Here is a 15,783-nt window from a genome sequence, read left to right as displayed (position 1 = left end):
CTGTAATATTTTTAGTACTATTTGCCAAAATGTCTTGTATATACTTTATTATAAAATAGCAATTTTGTAGTTCAAAATCTACTCAAATGCAATAAATTAAGTTTATACATTTCAGTGGAGGAGTATTCAGAAAGTTGTGGGCTTCATAAGCGCTTGTTCCCCAAAAACTTGTTTAAAGAAGGTGACATGTTCTTCACAGTGCTCACCTAAGAGGGCAAAACAAAAGTTAATATTAGCACTGAAATTAAGAAAACAAACTGTTAATGAGCAGCAAGATCTGGTGTAGCTTCATTTTTTTAATGCAACTACTTTCATCACTGATGCTTTGGAGCAGGGGAGCTGAATAATCCTTGTGTAGAACAGGGGGTGCTGAGGTGTCTGCAGGGCTGGGACGAGTGTTCTCATGGTGAAACAGGCGGCTCTGGTAGTTCCGGCATCTGAGCAGCAGCCCTGCACCCACGCAAGGGCTCTGGTGCACACCTGAGGTCACCACACACCTGTGTGGACTACCCTGTTAAGGGCCTGTCCCTGGTGCAAATAGTTGACTTGGAGGTTTAAGAGAGGAGAGACTACCTGTAGAGTAAGCCTGGTCTTCCTGCAATGTCTCTTTTTATATAAAGGTTCTATTCAAAGGTTTTCCTTGGCTTCCCTATAAGCACCAGCTGGAGGTGATGGATCTGCTAACCTAAGCAGTGCAGACAACTGCAAGCCCAGCGGGTTAGGCTAAGCTGTAAGTTCCTGTGTCTCCCTTAAACTAGCTTTCTTGGTGCTGTATGCCATGGGGTAAGCGAAGGTGCCCCTGAAACTGCTTAAAGGTAAGCCTAAAATGATCACAAACTGAATTTCCACATACTGCCTCCCCTGGGGTGGAAGTGAAGGACCACGACTCAGGCGTGCAAACTGAATGAGCTGGGCTTAATTCTTCCTGCCTACCTGGTGTGAAGCTTGGGTTGCCTCGTAACCGCTGGTTCCTTTGTTCAAAGAACCTGAATATAGTGTAGAAGAGCATGTCATCCTCGGCCTGTTTCGCTGCGTCAAGGAACTTGCGTGCTGAGATACTGTCGTGGCCTCCGATACCCCTGATGAATCTCAGGGCAGCCAGAACCTGGTGTTTGGACAGCAGAACCTCCACTATCTCGTCGTTTGCTGTGGAAAGCCTCTAAAATGAAGCACAGCTCTAAGAATCCTCCTTGGAATGGAGGTGCTAGGTAAGGTAACACACACGTGACACGAGTTAGTACGGGCTCAACTGCTTACTTTTAACATGTCCAGTGAGAGCTGATGGGCAGGAGGGTAAATGCTTTCCAAGGACAGCAGTAAACAAGCCTAGAGCAAAAGCAGAAACAACCACCCTTCAGTTTTCGAGGACCTGTCCCCTCAGCAGGCGTTCCACGAAGCAGCTGCTCCCCTTACGTACCAACGGCTTGGAGTCGCTGAGGACGTGGTACTGCAGGAACTGGTGCAGCATGTAGAACAAGTTGTGCTGAACCAGGGTTTTGATCACCAGCTCGTACAAGTAGTGCTGTGAAGGCAGAAAGACCATTAAGGGGATGTCCTGCTACACCCCCTTTTAGAGAAGGTACTGCTGCATTTAAACCCTACCCCTTGTGCTAATCTTCTCTCCTGAAGTGAAGAAAAATAAAGCTGACATCCTTTACACAGGCAAAGGCTGGTGCTTTCCTACTATCAAGTTCTGTTAGTTCTAAAGCTGTGGTGTCAGGTCTAAGCTCTTCCTGTGTGACCAAGCCTGGCCTGAGCTATCACGTAGTTTCCTTGAGGGGGGTGATGGAGCTTCAGTAGCAGTAAGTGCTTTACCTGAACGGCGATCTGGAACTGGTTGAGGGAGCGAATGTACTCCATGAGCACTGCTATGGTGAACTTATGAGGGGCTTCCTGCAGGAGAAAAATGTGTTAGGAGGAACTCGCAGTGCCTTCCCTGACAGGGGGAGGCTCATCCCGTTAGGATAGTGGCACAGGCCCTAATCCTGCCAGGAATGATGCTTCCCGCAGGCCAGGCTGAATGATGAGCTGCTCAAGCCCCTGCCACCCCCTCACCCTTAATTAACTTACCTTCTTCTCCGTGAACACGGACAGCACGTGCGTGTACATGTCAGACTGGTCAATGACAGCCTGCGTGCGGACGGGCCGCTTCAGGAGCACGTTGCTTCTGCTCTGGCCCCCTTCTACCACCTGTGGAGGCAGCGGCAGGACAAGGCCCCTTGGTGCTGGACAGCAGGGGCTGAATGCAGTGGGGCTCACACTGGCATGGAGGGGCTGACACGGGGCCTGCAGCTGTATGTGGCCACTGCTGGGCATTTGCTCAGTAACAGGCAGCTTTATTCTAGATGCACTTTCCTCACAGGCTGTGGACTTTGCAGAGGGACTTTATAAGTCACTGTAGCTGAGGCGTGTACTCCACCCCAGCAGCCAGAGCCTGCGAGAGCTGTGTCACACAGTGTCTGAGTGTATTTCTACAGCTAGGAGCCTAGCTCGCTCCTTCTGCCCGTTGCCGCTGAGCGGGTGGCAGGCGGTCGCGGCCCTGCAGCTTCTTGGACAGTTACGGCTGGGGCTCCCCTCCCACCTCGTGTCCTCCGCCCTGCTGGCGGAGAAGCCCCTGCCCCAGCACGAGGCTGAACAGAGGCCGTGGAAGGGGGGTGACCTCCTGCAGAGCGCTGGGAGGCTGCAGCAGCCCCAAGGGGTTAATCATGGGGCCAATCTGCCCTTCCACAGAAGAGGGGAGCAGCTCTTTTGCTTTTACTACCATGATTCAATCTGAGACTTAGAGGAGGGCCCCCTAACCCCATAAGCTCCTGTAGTTAGCAGGGTTTACCAGTGTATAGCTCTGCTCAGCCTCCAAGTACTTCTTGTATTCGTGATTCAGTTTGTCAAAAACGGTTGCGATCACGGACAGAGAGCCCCTTCCTGGCTCACTGAGCACTGAGGGGAGAAAAAAAATTACGCATAAATTCCTAGAGAAATATACCCTGTAGCTTCTAAGTTTTCTCTTTTCTGGAAGGTGATCTCTACTCCAAGCTTTAGCTTAAGCTTTAAAAGAATCATCGTTTTGGCCAAGGAATCCCTTTAATTAGAGGGAGATAGGGATGCTGGCCTGTGCTATTGAGAACAAGTCAGAGTATTCTAAGCTTCTGCTCTTCCCCAAGCCCAAGCCAGCTTCCAAAGTGACCTGGGATCTTAATTCCAGCTCATGGGACACAGAATAAATAAGCAGTATTTCACTTTCACCTCATACTAGTAAAGCACAGAAAAGCGCCTCTCTTACTCTGTGAGCACACAGCTAGGATGACCATTTTGCATTCCTTCCTCTGGAGCAGGAAATCCATCAGTCTTCCTTTATCGGGCAGGAGGTTAACTACAGGCTCAAGCTTCACCTGAAGATTCCACAGGTAACCTTGATTTAAAGGAATAAAACAGCAGATGAGTTTATGTGAGTGGTATAAGCTGGAGAGAGCCAGACTCCTCCCTGTAAGAATAGTGAGTTCTCTCTGCCTTCCTAATGATTTTCTCTGTGCTAATTACCCCCACAAGCTGTAATGATGCAGTCACACTCTATTGGGGTCAGGACCATTCATCGCCCTGAGAACAGCTCTTCAGTCACTGGTTTAAGCTGCTTTGTGTGCTAAAGGTGGCAAGGAGCCCGTACCTCCCCCCGAGAACAGCAGCTTCTTAAGGAGCTTACTACTCACCTTCACTTGCACTGATGATGATGTCGGGTTGAAAGACAATCCAAGAGGAAGAGTCTGCATGTTAAAGTTTTAAAAACCTTTTTTTTCACATTGATTCTAAGCTGGTATTACTGATTTCATACCCCTTCCCTCTGCTGAAACAGCCTCTTGCTCCTACTCTTCTTTCTGGGCAGAGCCCTCTTGTAGTTATGAGGTCATGACTCCAGCCTCGGCGCCTCAGGCTTGGGTTATGAGACACACTCCCTAAATCTACACGAGTCTCTGCACTGAATTCCCTCTTAACAACTCCACAAGCACTAAAGCCTCTTGCAGCAAACTCTTTCACCCTAACAGTGTACATCTGTACTACCTCTTGAAGCTGTAAGGGGTTAGGACTACTTTTCTCAGTGCTTGGTACATAGTAGGAGGCTCCAAGTTCTAATTATAGGTAGTTAAAGGATACAGAGTTTACAGGGCACAGGAGCCTGACTTGTCACCGCAGCTGGACCTGCAGAAAACAACCATTAGGTGAAGAGCAGCAGCACGTGGGGCACCTCTCACGCTAACAAAGCATCTGCCACAAGCCTGAACCACCGAGCGGGGATCACAGGTCCCGCTGTGCTGCAGGGGGAGGCTGAAGGCTGCGCCCACGCACCCAGCGAGCGCCCAGCATACACACAGTAAAATAAAACTGAGCGGGAGAAGGCAAAGGAAACTTCCAAGCCCGGGGAAGCTGTGCTTTTTACACAAGCAAAACGATGCATGCTGAAGTATTCCAGCTCTGCAACTTCAAATGCAGTAAGTTTCCCCGTTGTATTCGTATGTAATCATTTCAGCTCCTTAGAAAGCAAAAGGCCTGCTACTACCCTCAAGACTAACACTAACCTTCACCCAGACTTATTCTTCCTTCCCATGAGAGGCTTCACCATTGAGATGGCAAAGACCTGCTGGGTACTCACTTCCTCCTGAGGGGGCTCGTCCTTTACTGCAAGGACCCCACTTTCCTGGGTGCTAGTGGCACTGTGATCTAGAATCTAGATCACAGGGGCTTTCTAGATATTCATAGCTTGAAGGTAACCTGCACAGCACACGTATCTGCTACACTACAAAGCAAGGGGGGACAGAGAGCTGTAATGAGGGCCTAAGAAGCAGGAAATGCTTCTGAGCACGGCTCATACCACAGGAGCTTTCATAGCTGTGGCAAACTTAGTCTCTCTATTTTCTAAGGCTGTAAAACTGTGACAGATCTTTCCTGTAATGCCTCAGCATACCAGGGAAAATGCATGTCCTGAAGAGCAACTCTTTATGTAGTGGGCACAAAGCTGGGACAAGAACTTGGGTGCAATTCCCTGTTGTGGTCTTGCCCCCCCCTTTCTTAAACAGGCAAGAGGGGCAGGTCTCCCAGCAGACTCGGGCAGCCCAGCGGCCTGGATCTCAGCAGCTCGGGAAGGGGGAGCCCCGGGGCCGCGGGGCCGCAGCTCTACCTGCCACAGGTATCTGATAGGGCTGTATCGAGCGCGGCGGAAGCACAAACTGATGGATGGTGGTCGTGCCATCAAACTCTCCTTTTAGCTTGATGTCAAATATCACTGAAGTCTGGAATGGAAAACAGAAACTTCCCCTCAGTCTCACACAGGTGAATTAGCACAAGCTAAGTACAAGCTTAGAGTACAAGCTTAGAGCTTAGAGTACAAGCTTAGTTTTCACATTTCATCTTGTACTCTCCATTAAGTCAGGCTGGATTCCCTCCTTAGTTTATGAATGCAAGGACAGAGGAGGAAATTAGTGCAGCCTCCTATGATACCCTCATTTCCACATTGAGTTTTGTTAAACTCAACTTACTAACACTTGTAAAAGCCTTTACACAGGGCAAAATCACTTCAATGTTTACGCTAATGAAACAAGACTGCTAGACTGAATAGGGTAGATAACAGCAACGTTGGGTTTGTCTATACGTCTGTGCTTATAGCCTGATCCAAGTGCCGTAGCACCCTTCTACATGTTGGCATTTACCCCAGAGCTCCCCGTGGGAAACATTAACCCACTACCCTTGTGCGACACGCTGATCCAGTTCCTGATCATCTCCTGCTGGACAAGCTTCCAAAAACCAAAAGCCCTTCTGCATTTTAAGACGCAGGAACCACCTCCAGCTTTGCAATCGTTTTGAGCACCACGGCTGAGCCTGCCGCCAAGCACGTCTCGCAGGCTCCTTTATGCACATGAGCATTTTAGTTCCCAGGAGTTTCAGCTGGTCTGGACCTTTAAAGAGGACTGAGCTCCCAAAGGCTTGTTTCTGGGCAGTTCCCAACACTCATCATTTAGTATCCAACACAGCTGCCTTTTTGTACACGCCTGAAAAGCCTATGCAGTGCGACAGCAGGAATATCATAAAGGAGAGCCCTCATTAAATTTAGGTCAACAGCGCAAGGCTAGGCATTTGAATTTCTTCCTTTACATTCCATGCTTGTTATGTTTTTGTTCCTGCAACTATTAGGGATTTTTTTTTCAGTAAAGCTAAGCACCTGCAACAGTATGTAATCATTTCAGGACTAACAGGGCTAACAGACCCCATTAGGCTCTGCCTATAACTTTTAAAAGTTATGGCATAAGAAAACAAAAATCAGACCTCAGTGTCCTGATGATGTACTACCACCAAATTATCCACAACATTTAGTGCAAACTTTCCTGTTCTGTTCAGCTTTAAAATATGTGTCTTCTTACAGGCGCCTTCCCTATAGGAATAATTAGAGACGAGAAGAACTAGTCAGTAAGCCTAGTTAAAGCAGAACCGCCCCCGTCTTGCAGCACTTCTCCTCCTCGCTGGGCTCCTACCTGGGTAAGTGATAGAGAACCACTTCTGCCCCCGTGCTGTTGGAAGTCCTCGAGTGATGCCTCAGGTAGAGCACATAGAGCTGCCCGTATCTAATGGGAGAACAGGAGGAGGGCATTACTTTCACATAAAGAGCTAGGAAGGATGTGAGACTCACAACTCCTTTCTGCAGCAAAGGCAGGAACTTGCCTTGCTCTACTAATCGCCCCCAGCCACACTATTATCCTAAAAGGCCACATAACTAGGTCAGGTGACCAATTAAAGCAGAAAACTGCAGTACTGCTTGATAAATCACTTAAACCACACAGCCTCTGCTCATGCAAGTTACACATTTAGGAGCAGCTCTGTCAGAACCTCAGTTTGAAGATGGAGTATTCACAAGCTGGAAGAAAAAAAACCACAGTGGCTCCCCCATTAGGTCCATCACCCTCCACCCAGCTCTTAGCTCAAGGGGTGCCCAAGGCCCTTTGGGGCAGACTCCTGCTGAGCAGCGGAGCCCCACGGCAGGGGGGGAGCCCCACGGCAGCCTCTCTGCAGCCCCAGGCTGCACCACGTGGCCCGGGGAGGGACGGCTGGCTCAGGCAGACACACGTACATTGTGGCCAGCGCGATGTCTCTTTCGGAGAGGCTGAGCTTGGAGGACTTGGGTGCTGCAGGTAACTCGATCTCAAACTTGGACAGCTTGGACATTGTTCCACTCTGTTACACAGCAGCAGCAGCAAAGAGGAAAAAAAAAAAAGAACAAAAAAAATTAGTGTTAAGACCTGAGGCAGAAAAATCTTGACTAATCTCTAGTCATACGTTATATCAACAGCCTTGCCCTGAGGTGAACACAGTGATATCAAGAAAACAAACAAACCAAAAAAACCCACAGTTGAGATACACGTTTAAGATCATAGTTCCAAAAAAGTAATTCATTTTTATTACTGTTATTATAAATTGAGCAGTTTTATAAGATTCTACAGTACCTTTGGTTAAACAAACAAACCAATACAAAACTGTCCACTAATCCCGTTTACAGTTTGCCAGATTTCTGCCAGCAGTTCTCCAGCTTCCTTGCTGCCAAATGAAACATCCTCCCCCTCTCACGGGAAGGAGAAACATCAGCACCTCCTACCAGTCACTCTTTTATTCCTGCTAACTCCAGAACCTGCCCCCTGCTCCTACTTGAGGTTTCTTCTCTCTTTTCCCCCACCCTGAATTTATATTTACAAAAATTTCCTTAAGTGCCAAAACCCCAGAGCTTCTACTGAGGCTCACTTACTTTCCCATTAAATTGTTCTTGAGTGTATGAACACTATAGAAACTGTACTTACATAGATTATTTTGCTATAGCCCCTACCTACCTCAGGAAGTCTTTAAAATTACCCCCTAAACACAGAATCAAGATTATCTGTCACCTCTTGGCTGCAAACTGGAACCAAGCACTAGGAAAACACAATCTGAGTCCTTGCAAGGAAAATAGTGACAATCTAGTAAGTTCCACCCAGCCACCTGGGCAGAGAGCATCGTGTCAAGATACCGTGTCAAGATCCCTCAGTCAGTATCATCTTAAACCAGGAAACCTATTTAATTGAGTTTTAATTAAAAGAAGTCTCTTCCAAAACAAAAATCACATTTTCCCTATAACTTTAAATGCTGTCCACAGGAAACAGCATTAAGAAAAATATATATTGTAAACTGAGTTCTCTCATTATTGGGACAATTGCCATTTCTGATGTGCCACTCTTTTCCTTTTGCTCATTTTCCAATTTATCCATTTGCATTTGGAAGGTTATAGTTACAATCACAAGTTAAGATCCTTAATGTAAATGCCCATATTGGAAACAGAAGAAACATACATATGTATGCTCATATGCTCTCTTAAATGCAGATGTGTCTCTTGAGAGATGCTCAGTGTGGCAAGTACTGGCACAGGAACCACCCCCCAACTCCTTTCTCTTAAGTCTCATGTCCTACTGTAGCTAGAAGTTCTTCCTTCCAAAGCCACCAGAAAAAAGGGGGAATTACTAAACACTCTCCTAGGAATTAACTTCCAGATTTTTGCTTTGGCTTATGTATGGATGTAAATACATGCACCTCTTCAAAGCATTCTAGGGAAAGAGAATATTCAAGCAAGGAAGCAGCTGAAAAAATGCAGCACACAAAGTTCAGAACCTATCCCTTTACCTTGAAATAGAAGGGCTGCAGGACGTTGCCGAGAACAGTGGTCGACAGAAGAATAACAGAGCTCTCTGGGCAGTACATATACCAGTTGACATTAATACTCTGATTTTTCAGAAGTTTTAAATTGCGTTTCTCTGGTAATACCTGGAAACAGGATTTAAACAATTATATTCCCATCAGGACTGCAACAGCACAAACACCTCATGTCTCGCTGCACATCAGACCCTTCTCAGGTTCTACGGAGCTGAGAGGTGATGCCTCTTCCCTTGCTCGAATCTGGGAATAACATCTGGGTATAAATGGAGAAAGCACCTAGAGCTTTTAGTAACCACTTAAGTTCTGTAAATTCTGCAATAACTTTGTTGCCTTCTCCACACTCCAATTTACTTTTTTTTTTTTAAATAAAAACTAAAATAAAGAGAATCAGTTTATGCATGATCTTAGAGAGCTTCAATATTTTTAACTCATTTCTTTGTTCCTCTCACTTGCCCTGGGTACTCACTGGGTAATGTTCATTAAAATGTAACCTTGTCAGGTGTCAAGCAGCTTCTACTCCCTGCTCCTCCAAATCATCGGGAAATAATTTTAATCATTATTTTGTATCACTTATTAGTAACAGTAATTAAATGAAACACTGTGGCATTGTTCCATGATCACTTGTATGCAGCTATGCACAGAGTTTATAATATCCCTCACCATCAACACTGGAAAGGGCTATTCCTTAGACGTCTCCAAAACACATTCAAAGGTAATTAAAATAAGAGCAAGGAACTCAGACAGTGGCATCGACACATAAAGAGGTTATTAATTTGCAGAATGGTACTATAATCTTATACTATTTCATTCCAGCCACACTTGTTGCAAACTTAGCTGCATTTGAAGCATTTCACCCTCTCACAAAATATTTCACATTAGATTTTGATGTTAATTTCCATACAATATTCTGCCCACAAAACTACCTTTCTTTTTAAAGTTCCTTTTCTAATTTTGAGGGCTAGAAAACAAGAGCTCAAAAACACAAGCTACAGACGTATTCAAACCTCCAAATGTTTCGTCTTACAAGAATTACTTGAACTACCTGGTAGAATTCAATTCCTTGATCTGTGATGAAGACGATTTCTGTAGAACTTGTCCAGCAGAATCCTAGAATATTGGCGTTCTTGGTCTTTCAATAAAGAAGCAAACAGACACCCTTTTACTTGGTTAAATCAAGTATGCAGATAAGCTAGTATAATTAAATGAGAGATCAAAGATAGTTCAGTTAACCAACTTTTGTTGGAATTTGTTGCTTTTTGCAGTTAAACATAGTAAATGCATATGCTATTTTTAAGGAACACTCCTAGAAGCATGTATGCAGAAAACTACTACGTGACCAGTATTTTTGGTGACATGAGAAATATCCATTTATTATCCAGTCAGTTCTTCTTCTCCCACTAAAAGCCACCAAGTATCTTTTGGTGTCTTTTGGTTCAAAACATGGTACTAAGCCAACCAAATCCTGGTATGAAAAGCCTTTTCCTTCTGTTGCCAGAAATGAAGAACTAAGTGGAAATATTTCCTGTGACTTCAGCCAGAGCACTACCAGGAAGGCTCTGCTAGGATCATGTACTCAGAAACATAATCACACATAACGCAATGAAACTTGGTCAGGAGAAACAAAGGAATCTTGGAAAGTCCTAAATTTAAAAATAACATTGCACTGCCTCAAACTGTAACTCTTAGTTAAAGGTTTGAAAGTTCTAAACAAATGCAATGATACTTAATTAAGGTGGTCCAAAATATTAAAAATAGAATGCAAACTGGTAACAGCTTATTATCACTTAGATTAGTGATAATCTAAGTGATTCTTCTCCTCCGATCCTGACATTTGTTTCCTCTACAGCATTTCCAGTCCCTTCTAGGAACGGATTAATGTGACTCAGAGCAGGAGGATCTTCTGGATGTCATTACCACTTGGCTATTAGCCTCTGTTCAGGCAGACAGCAGTGACTACGCATATCATTTATTTCACAGCAGGCTTTTAGCCATTATCTCAATTCATTCTCTCACAGAGTAGAAACCATCAGGACAACTAGCCTCACTTAAGCACGTAAGCTTTGGACACTGATTTAACATACCTTACATTCCTGTGTATATTCTAGCTGATGGCTGTCTGGAATAAAATTCAAAAAATCCTGAAAGAAGGCACATGAAGTATGTTACCAATTATGAATCAAATAATAATAGTGTAATTTATCAAATTATTTATGGATAGATAAGTTTATTTTTTCCTTCCCCCTTAAAGAGAGGGCTTTAGAGACGTTCGCTTTTCTGTGTTTGTTACCGTTGTTTTAAAATAGTGATATTAGCAAATAATAACATTCACTGTTGGCTGCTCCAGCAGACCTGCAATAGAGGAATTTTTACAAAAGCTGTATTTGCCACGAGAACTCCTTGGCTTTTATCTCAGAAGCTTCTGCTCTGGCACCAAGAACTGCAGGAGCTCTAGCTCCTACTCCTGACCTGCAGGGTACAGGTTTCTCACCACATTCTTCAAAGTCCTCTGGACAGCCAGTATCTTGTTTCCCAAGGAAAACTTGATGCATTTCACTTCCCCTTTATCTTCCATCCTGTATGAGAAGAAAATGTTGAGGAAATAATGTCTACGATAACCTTAACCCTGCAACGGACTTAATGCAAATGTTCTCGAACACAACTTAAGAGAGCTGCTAAGACAAGCTCAGGACCCAAAATTCGTGCTGAAAGATGAAAGCCATTCACTGTGTGGGAGGTAATGCACATATTCATTACAGAAACAGGGCTATGGTGGGCTCCACAAGAAATAGCATACAAAAGGAAACCAAACCAGAATAAGTAAGATACAGAAGGCAAGAAGACTACATATAGGAATTCTGTGCTTGAATCAGAAGCAATTAATTCAGAAATTAAGGTTCCCCATATATATAAAGTTAATTTCATTTTGTTTAGCTTGATAAACTGCATGCTTGGATAAGTCATAGATGCTGTTGTAACCACAAATTTGTACCTGCCCTATTCTCTCATGTTTACAGCATGATTGTAAATGAAATATTGCTGTTAAAATAAATAAAAAAAATAAACAATCCACAGTCTAACTTTCTTCCAGAAGACTATAAATTCACAGGGGCAGAGCGTGACATATTAACTGCAAGACAGTGTTTGAGAACAAAGTTAAAAGCTTATGACAACTATTTACAATTTTTATGTCTGAGTCGAGTATATCAGGCCTAAAGAGCATATAATTCGAAGACAAGGGGTTCTGTGCTTGTGTAACAAAGATGAAGATGTCTCACCTGAATGAGATGGGGGTTTTATCCTCCAGACCTTTAACAACAACTCCTGTAGCTCCACCAGATCGAACAGCGAAAACCTGTAACAACAACATAACACACATCTGTAGCTTACTCAAATCATAGCCCCAATATGCTCTTCCCTCTACAAGCCACATTATTTTTGTGGATTCTTACACAGATCTGTGAATTCACACTAAGAATCACTGCATTCAATTCCTCCCTCTGAAGCTCCAAGATTACTTGTCACTGATCTAAGCAGCACACAACCCAATGCTTCCCACAGAACACCATCATCAAAGGAAAGAAAAGCTTTATAGCACACAGGGCCTCAAAAGGTGAATTCTAATGTAAAAGTAAATAAATAAATAAAAAGGCATGATCATGTTAGCACACAGAGCTTAAAACATAACTTTTAAACCAATTAACTATTTAGTAAATACAGGTTTTTTTTTATATCCTTTATCATAAGCAGATTCTTAACAGGAATTTTCAGTCCTCCTGAACGCTGGCAGCAACCATCTACCATATTCATAATAATGTTAAATTGCACTGAAAAGGTCTGGTAGACAAATTCTAAGTTACTGGGCAAGTTAAAAAAAAAAAAAGTATAAACTTAGTTTTGGCGGATTATATTCATATTTTCCTCAAGTCACATATTAGTAAAAATATCCTGTCCTGGGATATCAGGGCATATTGTTTAAAATAATTAATAAATAAATAAATAATAAATAAATAATAGCTTAAAATGGGAAGCCAGCTAGGTGGGTAGGAAAGGGAAAGGCACAACCCACTGCCCCAAAGGCTTAATCTTGTTCAAGCCTGTTATCAGACAGGAATAGTTTAATAGTAATAGGCAGTTTTGCCTCTACTTGTGGAGAATATTAACACTACTCGTGAATACACTTACTTGCATTTACAATCATAGTACAACTGCACATACAGCTGCATAAAACCTGTCAGAGTAACACTGCTTGTTGAACTGGAATAAGCTTACATTAGGGGAGGGAGGAAAAAGAGCTAGGCAGACTCCTCATAATCATAATTATGCCTCTAGAGGCATTAACACAAATCACATCTCAGCCTAACAGCTGTATTATTGTGCAGCATTAGCCATGCTACCAGTGCAACATATTCATGCAGGAGCACAGATCTCAAGGCTACATATCGTAAGCAGGCCCACAGTCTCACTAGAATGATAAAATACTGAATTTAAACATTTCTTATACTGCTTGTAGACAGAATAATGAAGACAATGCCTTCTTAAACTTTTATTTAATTTTTTTTCAAGTTGGTTATTTGGTCAGTTATCATGGAAAGAACCAAAAGCAATAAAAGGGATGAGTGGAACAAGGATGGATGTCTCAGAAAGCTGTTTGTGGGGCCGTCACTGAAATTCCGGCCACAAATGATTTGGAGACACCTGGGAAATCAAAAATGTTTAAACTAGAAAAAACAGAGAAAGATAATTACAACTGGAAAATGCTTGTTTTAAAGGAGCCCTTAATATTCAGCTTTAAATCTCATCCACAATTACATACAGTATCTCCAGACAAGCACACTTAAGTTGTCATATTTCAACTATCCCTCAAAATGTGAGTAGCGGGTTATGAAGAGAAGGAACATCCCTGATTCAGAGCAGAGAGCAAGAAACACTTCCCAGAAACACCCCGCAACATGACACTGATTTTCTCCATAGCTTGCTTGAACACTTCAATTCTGTGAATGTGCAAGCTGCAGAACGGTTACAGGGAATAGCGGGGGATTCTTTCTGCTGTCTAACTGAGCATCATGATGAACTTCAGACCTTTTAGGTGCACCCAGCCAACTGTTCAGGACTTCATAGAGATGTTAAGAAAGAAGCTGATAATAAATGAGTCAGGAGAAAAAAGAAAAAAATATATAGATTTTTTAAAAAATCTATTCAGATCTAAGTCATAAGCAAAGCTCCAAAGCTACAAGCTATTTAGGGTAGAATAAAAAAAGGGCCGTACTTTGGAAGAATCCCAGAAAGCCCTCATAACAGATATCAACAACAACGGGGCAGATGAAATCAATAAATATTTGCTTATAGAAATTGAAGGAAAAAAAAATATATTTCTGCTTGCCAAATGACAGGTTCAGTGCTCAGCGCGGCCACTGGGCATGAACGGATGCTCCCAGGCTGGAGTAGCCGCCCACAGGTGGAACCCCAAGCAGAGGAACCTCACCAGCAGAGGGGGAGAAAAAAAGAAAAAGAAAATAAAGAGAGGGCGGCACCTCAGGCCCGGCACGACGAGAGAGAAGGAGACACGCGGGGCGCGGGCCACACGCTCGGGACACGCGCGGAGGCCGCGTCCCCCTCGCGCACGGGCTCGAGGAGCGCCCACCTGCTTGTTGGCCTCGTCGAAGAAGACGCAGTTCACGGCGTTGGCCTTCTCGAAGTGCACGGGCCGCGCGCACAGCGCCAGGTAGCAGCCGCCATCGCCCTGCCGCTCTCCTCCTCCGCCTCCCTCTCCTTCCTCTCCGCCCGGCGCCTCTTCCTCCGGCGGCGCCTCGCGGCTCATGGCGGCGGCGCGCGACCAACGGCCACCAACGGTCCCCGCAACGGCCGCGCTCGCCCGCTTCCTGTTTACACCTCCTGACCACGTGACGCGGCGCGGCCGGCGCTTAAAGGCGCAGGGGAGACAGGGCCAGGCGCGCGCGTCACCGCCGCGAGAAGCCCCGCCCCCTGGCGCGCACACGTCATCGCCGCGAGAAGCCCCGCCCCCGAGGCGCGCGCCCCTCCCGCCCCCCCCCTCGCGGCGCTGCCGTCACGGCGGCCGTTGGGCGCTGCCAGAGGCGCTGCCGCCGCCTGGCAGGAAGCGGAGGGCGAAGGGAGTAAAAGCTCCAGCTGGTCCATGGCCCTGGTCCTGGCGCCGCTGCCGGCGCTGGTATCTAATTCGATACCCCCCCTTTCCCGAAGCGCCCACCGTGGCTGTGTTTTCCTGTACCTTGCGGTACACAGCCCTTAGATGAACACCTAGGTGCTGTGCTGGCCCAGGGAAAGTTCTAGCTCTCACAAGAAATGAACACCTGGACTGTAGGAAAATAAAAAAATAAAAAAAATAAAATAAAAAAAAAAAAAAAGAGAAAAGAAACTGAGAGGAAAAAAAGGGAACCAACTGCTTCCCAGCCCTTCCATTAATTTGCTTATGCTTCACTTTGTATTTTCTAACACACTGCTGAGAGCAATGCTGCCGTTCAGGCGTTTAACTGCGTTTTAGCAGCTACGGCTATAAAATCTATCATAAAGAGAATGTACATTTTATACTTTAAAGGCTCCTTACTTCAGGACTTAAACAAAGCATTGTTTGTGTATGTTAATGTTAAAATAAATGCTGAAATCCAGATGCTTCTCACACTGCATGCTTATTCCTCACGTGCACCTCGGTCTGGACAAGAAGCCAGCGGGCGCCTGCTCCCTGCACGGCTCTCCAGCCCTTTCCCTGGGAGAAGCGCTGTGAGCTCCTGCCCTGCTGCCCGACCGGCACAGCCGAGGGGCAGGAAGGGAAGGAAGCGCCACCGCTCCGAGGGAAAACAAACCCGTGCAGAGCACACCACTGCAACGCTGCGCGTTACACAGCAGGGGTACAGGCTGCTAGAGGAGAAACGCCAGTGTAAGGACCCCTTTTTAACACGGTAGCCTGCACACAACTGCTCGCTGACCTGTGAGCCACTTGGACCCAGCCCAACGATTTCACATGAAACTCGAGCAAGCGAAGCACCAAGCTGTTCGCTCTGCCAAACCTGTTCTGCCTGACCAAATAATTACACG

General features: G+C 45.1%; 1 protein-coding gene across 1 annotated transcript; it reads right to left on the bottom strand.

The window, feature by feature from the left end:
- Window positions 1–43: 43 nt before the first annotated feature.
- RMC1 (regulator of MON1-CCZ1) lies at window positions 44–14,533 on the bottom strand. Its single transcript, XM_026035389.1, has 20 exons — window positions 14,357–14,533; window positions 11,991–12,067; window positions 11,204–11,288; window positions 10,797–10,853; window positions 9,758–9,844; window positions 8,683–8,823; window positions 7,109–7,212; window positions 6,516–6,605; window positions 6,310–6,415; window positions 5,168–5,279; window positions 4,147–4,191; window positions 3,705–3,758; window positions 3,281–3,409; window positions 2,831–2,937; window positions 2,071–2,190; window positions 1,816–1,893; window positions 1,418–1,522; window positions 1,258–1,326; window positions 934–1,159; window positions 44–206 (listed from the first exon to the last, which is right to left on the bottom strand). The coding sequence occupies exons 1-20, from the start codon at window positions 14,531–14,533 to the stop codon at window positions 127–129; spliced, it is 2,049 nt and encodes a 682-aa protein (XP_025891174.1). The 3' UTR covers window positions 44–126.
- Between the last annotated feature and the right edge of the window lie 1,250 nt (window positions 14,534–15,783).

The sequence above is a fragment of the Nothoprocta perdicaria genome, unplaced genomic scaffold (assembly GCF_003342845.1).
Source record: "Nothoprocta perdicaria isolate Ctin4 unplaced genomic scaffold, notPer1 scaffold_16, whole genome shotgun sequence".
Taxonomy (NCBI): Eukaryota; Metazoa; Chordata; class Aves; order Tinamiformes; family Tinamidae; genus Nothoprocta; species Nothoprocta perdicaria.
Note: the sequence above shows the minus strand (reverse complement) of the source record. Positions and strands in the feature narration are given on the sequence as shown.

What these genes read in the sequence shown, in the direction of transcription:
- RMC1 (XM_026035389.1), bottom strand. Translation starts at nt 14,533, where the DNA reads ATGAGCCGCGAGGCGCCGCCGGAGGAAGAGGCGCCGGGCGGAGAGGAA. An exon ending in TCGACGAGGCCAACAAGCAG is followed by an intron (nt 12,068 to 14,356) that starts GTGGGCGCTCCT and finishes TTGTTGTTACAG; the next exon opens with GTTTTCGCTGTTCGATCTGG. An exon ending in CCGTGTTCACGGAGAAGAAG is followed by an intron (nt 1,894 to 2,070) that starts GTAAGTTAATTA and finishes TTTCTCCTGCAG; the next exon opens with GAAGCCCCTCATAAGTTCAC.